The sequence below is a fragment of the Cydia amplana genome, chromosome 21 (assembly GCF_948474715.1).
Source record: "Cydia amplana chromosome 21, ilCydAmpl1.1, whole genome shotgun sequence".
Lineage (NCBI taxonomy): Eukaryota > Metazoa > Arthropoda > Insecta > Lepidoptera > Tortricidae > Cydia > Cydia amplana.
The window spans coordinates 11,902,186-11,910,544 of record NC_086089.1 but is presented as its reverse complement, the minus strand read 5'-3'; the positions used below and the strand labels follow the sequence as shown (position 1 = coordinate 11,910,544).

At 37.6% G+C, this 8,359-nt stretch overlaps 1 protein-coding gene across 1 annotated transcript; it reads right to left on the bottom strand.

Annotated features, from left to right (window-relative positions):
• Positions 1 to 264: 264 nt before the first annotated feature.
• LOC134658236 (uncharacterized) lies at positions 265 to 4,197 on the bottom strand. The gene is made up of 2 exons (XM_063513848.1): positions 1,569 to 4,197; positions 265 to 1,277 (listed from the first exon to the last, which is right to left on the bottom strand). The coding sequence occupies exons 1-2, from the start codon at positions 4,195 to 4,197 to the stop codon at positions 265 to 267; spliced, it is 3,642 nt and encodes a 1,213-aa protein (XP_063369918.1).
• Between the last annotated feature and the right edge of the window lie 4,162 nt (positions 4,198 to 8,359).

The following is an 8,359-nucleotide window of genomic DNA, read 5'->3' as shown; positions in this document are numbered from 1 at the left end:
TCATTGACCAACCGGCCGGGGGGCGCGGGGCGCGGGGGCCGGGTCGCGTACGAGTATTATTTATTTATTTAATGAAGTATGAAGGTGTAAGTTATGTTAAATGATACAATAACTGTGAATTGAATGATATATTGATTATTCATGCACATCGCAAATATAATCATGAATCGACAGTATTGACAGTGACAGCTAGTGACGCAAGGAAGCGCGGGAGACGTCCAGGCTGTGACCAGCTATTGATGCGTTCCATGTCATCCTCCCTTTTCAGCGATATCTAGCAGGCGTGATCACTAGCCGCCCACTGCGAGTACTTCTAGTTTGAGGAGCTGTCAGCAGCGGCCGTTCTGGACTCTGCACAGTCAGTGTGGGTTTTGCTGGTGAAATGGGTGACGGCTGCCCTACAGGGACTGGTGACTGGTCTATAGATGATGGCTGTCCAACAGTGTCTGGATCTTCTGTTCCTGGCTCTGGGGCTTCTGTGGCCAGCTCTGTAGAATTGGCTGTCGGTTTTAGGTGCCAGGAGTTTCTTTTATAAATTGCACCATCATCAGTTTCTACTTTATAGGCTCGGTGGCCTTCTTCTGTCACTATTTTTGCTGGGACCCAGTTTTGATGACCTTTTCGTAGCATCACATTTTCATTACTCACAAACTCTTTATTTACCTTTTTTCCTCTGTCTGCATATTTCTTTTCTCCTTCTTTAATATTTTGTAATTGTTTAGTGACATTTCTTATTATTTTTGGTATAAAGAGTTTACTGTTTGTAGGAAGTAAGGTTTTAGTCCTTCTATTAAACATCCTTTGTGCTGGTGACCCAAGATCTAGTCTGGGTGTGTTCCTGTGATGCAGTAACGCTAATTGTAAGTCTGTGTTGTCTTCCATACATTTTTTCATTAAGTTTTTAGCTTCTTGAACATAGCGTTCCGATAATCCGTTGGAGCGTGGAAAGTGTGGACTTGATATTCTGTGTTCAAAGTTCCATTCCTTTCTGAATTGTCTAAACTCTTGGCAGTCATATTGTTTACCACCATCAGTCAATAGTATATCTGGAATTCCAAATGTCGCAAACCAAGATTTCAGATTGTCAATTATGTCAAGGCTGGTAACTCTTTTCAGTTCCTTAAGGTCAAAGAAACCTGAGTAGCCATCTGCTATCACTATATAGTCTTTGCCTTTCAAATGAAATAAATCCGTTGCCACGAGACTCCAAGGGCGTTCTGGTGCTGTTTGTGTAACAATAGGCTCCATTGGATTATCTTTTTGTACTTTTGCACATGCTGTACAAGATTTCGTATAATTTACTAAATCTGTAGTCATACCTGGCCAAAATACGTTGTCCCGGGCGAGACGTATTGTGCCTTGAATGCCTTTGTGACTTAGGTGGCACTGTTTCATCACTAGTGGTACCATTGATATGGGTACTAGTACTCTGTCATTTTTGAAAATGAGGTCGTTATATACACTGAGCGTTTCTCTATAGTGCCAGTATTTTTTTAAGTTATCTGGTAATTGCCCCATTTTTTCAGGCCACCCATCTTGTATAATTTGTTTTAAGTTACTCAACTCACTGCTATTTTCAATTTCTTGTTTGATTTCTTCTCTACGGTTTTTTGAAAATGGCACAATCGCACATATTTGCAAGTTTTCTGAGTTAACATCTTCGCAGGTTAGCTTCTCACAATCTCGACTCAAAGTGTCGGCTACATACATCTCCGAACCCTTTTTATATGTCACCTTGGGATTATATGGCAAAATCTGGTATAACATTCTTTGCAGTCTTGGTGGTGCACTGGTAAGTGGTTTTTTGAAAATTGTTTCCAAAGGTTTATGATCAGATTCTATTGTCAAGTCCTTGCAGCCCCAGATATAGTTATGGAATTTTTTACAAGCCACTAAGATCGCATTGGCCTCTTTTTCCAATTGACTGTAGCCTTGCTCAGTTTTAGTGAAAGATTTAGCACAGTAGGCAATAGGTTTTTCTTTTTGAATCATTACACCACCACAGGCATAACTACTAGAATCAACTGAGAGCAAAATTGGCGCTTGAGGATCATAAAATCCCAGAACAGGTGGGTTTTTTAACAGCTCTTTTAATTTGGTGAACGCCTCTTCTTGTGGTTGATCCCAAACCCATTCTACATCTTTGTGTAATAATTGTCTGAGGGGGCTGGTAATGTCTGCCATATTTTTTATGAATTTTGACAAGTAGGTAATTAATCCTAGAAACCGTTGCAATTCTTTTATATTTTCCGGTCTCTTGATTTTTGTGATGGTTTCTATTTTTTCCGGGTCGGGCTTTAAGCCTTCGCTAGTTACTATGTGGCCCAGAAATTTGACTTCTTGTCTACTGAATACGCACTTTTCCTTATTAAGTTTAAGACCTGCATTTCTAAACTTTTCCAGTACTTTATGTGTAGTCTTCTCTAATTCATCTTTAGATGCAGCATGTAGAAGTACATCATCCATTGACACCTCTGTATTTTCCAAGTCTGCTAAGAGTGAGCTCATAACTTGCTGGAAGACTTCTGGAGCTGATGCCAACCCGAAGGGCATTCTTAAGCAAGAATATCTTCCAAATGGTGTACTGAATGTGAGATACTCTGATGTGCGGGGTGTCACTTTCAGTTGCCAAAATCCTTTTCTACAGTCTAGCAGTGTGAACCATTTCGAGCCATGAATTCTGGCAGCAATTTCTTCCAGAGTATTAAGTGGGTAATGTCTTCTTTTTAAATTTTTGTTTATATCTGAGGGATCTAGGCACAGTCTTATTTTGTCATTTTTCTTCACCACAACCATAGGTGAAACAGCTGGTGTAGGCGTTGTCACTGGTTTAATTATTTTCTGTTCCACCATGCTATCCAACTCATCTTTTACTTTTTGTCTTATGGTGTGGGGAATTTTACGTGCCGGGCATATTGGTAACTTTGGATTGTCTACTAAATCGATATCATATTTGTACTGTTTCAGGCAACCAATTCCTTCAAACAAGTCATCATTTATTGTAATAGCATCAATTCTCTTGACTAAATTTAATTTTTCACATGTTTTCCTGCCAAGAATTGGTGACACATTTTCATTAACAACATAGTATTTAATCAAGTTTTGCTGTCCTTTACTAATAGTCATCAGTTTGGCTTCGCCTAAGACTTGCATCTTATGCTTTGAATAGGATGTCAGATATCTGGTTGTCGATGGACTGAGATGTGATTTTGTTCTATCCATTATTTCTCGGGTAATGACATTGCACCGGCTGCCTGAATCCAGTTTGAACATCACTGTGACTCCATTAGGTAAGGTTAATGGCTCAAACCAGTCTTCTTTACCCACATCATCATCATTATCTATTGATGACACCATGAATCCGTCTTCACTATCATATTCATCATTCTGGAGAAGCGAATCCACAGTTTTTATTTTACAACATTTGGTGAGATGGTTTCTTCGGTTACATCTCAGGCATATTTTCTTAAAAGCAGGACAATTTCTCCGGCCATGCATAGTGTCACATCTACCACAATGAAATGTCTCTTCACTTTTATCTTCTTTTTTCTTATTATTATTCATATTGGTGTTGTCTTCTTTTTTCTTAATATTTGTGTTTTTACTGTTCCAGGTAACCGCATCTACAGTAGGAGCCTGCTTCATAGTTTTTACTTGCATTTTGACTTGCTCCGCTGAGCGGCTGAGGTCAATTGTTTTCTGCAGTGTAAGGTCTTGTTCAGCTAACAACTTCTCTCTAAGGGAGTCGCTCCTTACTCCTACTACAATTCTGTCACGAATTAGGCTGTCCTCTACAGTACCATATGCACAATTTTTCACTTTACTTTTAAGTTCTGTGAGAAATTCATCAAATGGTTGGCCCTCTTTTTGTATTATGGTATTAAATATATACCTTTCATATGATTCGTTGATCTTTGGAGTGAAGTGCTTTGTAAATTTGTCTTTAATGGTTTGTAATTGTAACTGCTCATCACTTGTAAGATTGAACGTATTGTATATAACCACCGCGTCAGGTCCGATACATGCCATGAATACTGCCACTTGCACGGTTGGTTTTTTTTCTTCTAGGTTTGTAGCTATGGCATACCACTCAAATTGCTGCAGCCACAACTTCCACGCCTTAGCAACATCTTCATTGGCGTTTATTAAGAATTGCTTAGGCGGCTTTATATTAACGTCTGTTTTATTTTCAGCCATTTTTTTTAATGGTTTTGGTATTCGCGTTTCGGCACCATGTAAGTTATGTTAAATGATACAATAACTGTGAATTGAATGATATATTGATTATTCATGCACATCGCAAATATAATCATGAATCGACAGTATTGACAGTGACAGCTAGTGACGCAAGGAAGCGCGGGAGACGTCCAGGCTGTGACCAGCTATTGATGCGTTCCATGTCAGAAGGTATCGCGGCTGCTCGCGCATCTTAGCTGTATACTTTTGATTTTTTTACCTACATAAATGATTGACTCGTAGAAAAAGTATTGTATACAATAGTGATATAATCAAGCTTTTAAATCTCGTACCTTATTTACGCAACTCAGCAAGCTTCGTTAACTAAACACGGTACTCGACTGAAAAGCTCTCCATTATATCACGATTGTACAAAATACTATTGTTTTGATTATTAGTACACTTTAAAATTTATTCTAAGACGCAGTGTATTGCGAATTTTGTTAATTGTTATGTTTAAGGCGTGACAAGAAACGTCAATCACGATGATAATGCCGTACCTACATTGAAGGTAATATTTACTTTGTATGAAAAATATGAAGTATTAAGACTTCATAATTTTAAAAAGTTATTGGCTCCTGATTCGCCCAGCTAATTACTAAACGCTATTTGTATTTCGACGACACAGGACCTAAAAACCATGTAAATATATTTTCAGGTGCTAGAATGTTCCAGAAAATCTTCATCCTCTTCATGATAAGTCTCCTGGCTCACACCAGCTACACCCAGACGATGTCAGATGAATCCCTACTCTTCATTACCAGCCTGGTCTTCTCCCCCCACCTGTACACGGACCCTAATGAGGCCGGGGCAATATTAGGACCTCATGAGGCCTGCCCGAAGGAAAAACCAGTAAAACGAAGGATTATGAACACGGATAAATATGTTTGCACAAAAAAGTAGCATAAGTATTGCCATTCAGCGAGGGAATGCTGCCAGCATCTTTAGCACAAAGCCGCGGGGGCTGTTTTTTAATTTAGATTAGTTTTTAATTTTATTATAAGTACTTAGTTTATTTTTAATTACCAGTCCGCCGGACGATATCGGCCTGTCAGTTGTTCGGAACTGTCAACTTTTTGTTCTAAGTTCTAACTGACAGGTTAATTTCTATCTAATTTTATTTATACCTAATTAAAAAGTAGCGTATTTTTAATTTCGATTTGATTTTGTAAAGTTTGTGGTGATATTACGATTATTTTCTAATAAAAACGTCAAATTTGTTAAGCCTTTAGAAATGTACAAAAAAGTTACAAAAACGGCTACCGAAAAATAGTGACCGCCATATATACTGTTTGACTAGAAATAGTCAAGCAATAGACTACCTATTTTAGGACCTAGACTATCGCTTACTGCGTATATTTTAGTGTAAAATAGGGTTGCATACAATTTCTCAAAAATATGTCCCAATAGTTCTTACTCGTAATTCGCCGACGTAAGAGCTATGGGATATATTTTTGAGTAAGATGTGTGCACCCATATTTTTACTCTTGACTGTACTGAAATATGCTTATCGAAATAAAATTGTCTTACAAAACCTTGTCCGATACGCATTTTTTCTTCGGCAGTATAATGAGCAAAAATGGGTTTTGTTCATTTTATAAATGGCGTTTTGGCCAATTTGTGTAAATAGGTTTTTTCCGCTCAATTTAGTAGAGGGATGGACGCCATTATTTGCTTATAGTAGGGTGTCTATGATTGAGATTAATGTAAGGACAGTCCTGCCTAGAAATGGGTACCTGTGCAAAAAAGTTTTAGCCCAAATGCCATCATTATAGTAGAGTTAAGGATAACTCACGCTAGAACGGTCAGGGTCCGGGCCGGGACCGAGGATGTTTTCTATGGTGATCGGTGATCACGTGCTGCTTTCTATAGAAAACTCGAATGTCAGATGCCTCGCCCCGGGCCCGGACAGTTTTAGCGTGAGTCATCCTTTAATATCAGTCGAATTATTCGGCTTGGGATGGTGGAGTGAAAAGCTCGACTGTACAGTCAATGATTTTAATTTCGGACCCATTTTTTACCTTGTCACAGTGACAATAGTGTGAGGTCTCAAGCGACTTTAATATTGATTGACACTGTGACAAGGTACGAAATGGGTCATAAATTAAAATCTTCGACCGTACCTTACACGAAATACGTCCACTGCTGGACTACCCCAAGGATCTCCACAAGGACCGGTCGTGCGCTGCCTTTATTCAACGGTTCCCTGCCATATTAACAAGACCTTAGACCAGGGTTCGAAAGGATACCTATCAATGATAGGTATCTTGATATTTATCGCGATAATTATCGTGATTGTTATGCCCTATAATTATCAATTTGATAATAACCTAAAATTTTAAACCTAAAATATAAAAAAAAACGCCCCAATCATTATTTTTCAATATCGAAGAATTCAAAGAAAACAAATAGAGCACCATCCATACCTGGGAGAATTATCCGATATTTATTGGATAAATATCGCGATAATTATCAAAGATTATAATTACAGTGCCAACCACTTAAATAGCCTCACCTATATATTGTGAGTATTATAATTATACGTGATTATTTTGATCAATATATCTTAAATTTGAATTGTACGCCCTGACGTTTATCGAACGACACATTAACAAGTCCGAACTTGTCTGCGCGCGAAACGTTGTGGACGCAAGAGCTAATACGGGCCGTCCACTTGAATAGCCTCAGTGTAACATAATCGTCCAAACCGTGCATTTAAGTTTCGCTTTCAAATTTATTTTATTATGATTAGATAATACAGATGGCATTCTATTAAGTACCTGCAGTAACGCGATAAACACAGTGTTTTTGTGACTATGGGACGTGGTAAAAAACTTACAAGTTTAGAAATTGAAAAGGTTAATTTTTATTTAACTCTAAAATTATCCCATCGTGAGATAGCTAAAAAAATAGGTCGCAGCCTTAAAGTTATTAATAATTATGTTAATAATAAGGAAAATTACGGCCACCAGTATAAAGGACGCACAAAATTTGCCACTACGGATCGTGAACGTCGACTTATTTTACGCACTGCTTCAAATTCCACCAAGATCGCCAAGCAAATAGCTAGTGAAATAAATACTAGAGCATCTCTCTCTACGGTTCGACGGATTATTAGAATATCATCCCACCTCAAACGAAAAAAAATCATGAGTAAACCTCCTTTGCGCGAACAACATGTGGCGGGTCGACTGTCTTTTGCTAAAAAGTACATGTGCTGGAAAACCGAGTGGCGAAATGTGATTTTTAGTGATGAGAAAAAGTTTAATCTAGATGGTCCAGATGGATTTAAATATTATTTTCATGACCTAAGGAAAGAACCGAAAGTACTATCACGTCATCATTCAACTCTCGGATCGGTGATGGTTTGGGGAGCAATTTCTTACTATGGTACTGTTGATTTAATTGTGGTAGACGGAAGACTAAATGCTGAAAAGTATTTAAATTTATTAAAAGAAACAAAAAGTAAGATAAGAAAAGTAATAGGTAGAAAAAAATGTTTTTTCAGCATGATAATGCTCCCATACACACGTCAGCCTTAGTTACAAAGTAGTTTGAAGAAAACCAGATTGAAGTTCTAGATTGGCCATCCTTGTCCCCTGATCTGATCATCATGGAAAATGCCTGGGGTTGGCTTTCTCGGCAAGTTTATTACAACGGAAGACAGTTTAGTAATAAAGAAGAACTGATTCAAGCTATTTACACTATTTGGGATTCTGTGAACGTTAATTACATACATTCTTTATATGAATCACTACCTAAACGTATTTTCGAATTAATAAGGTCTAATGGAAGGTATACGAAATATTAAACGAAAGAGTTTTAATAACTAAACAGTATCTTTTAGCATGTGAGGCTATTCAAGTGGAAGGGTCAATTATTTGTTTGACGTTATTTCTTAAAACTTTGATTAGATAACAATAAATATTTTATTTACTATTACAAGGCTTCTTGTTTTATTTCATATTTAATGTTTAATGTATATCTCCTTTTTATATTACTATGAGAAATATTAATTTTGGTGAGTGAGGCTATTCAAGTGGCTGGCACTGTATATGGACAATTTCGAACCCTGCCTTAGACCTTATTGGGTTTTTTTTTCACTTCTATTGCGTTTCGTGCC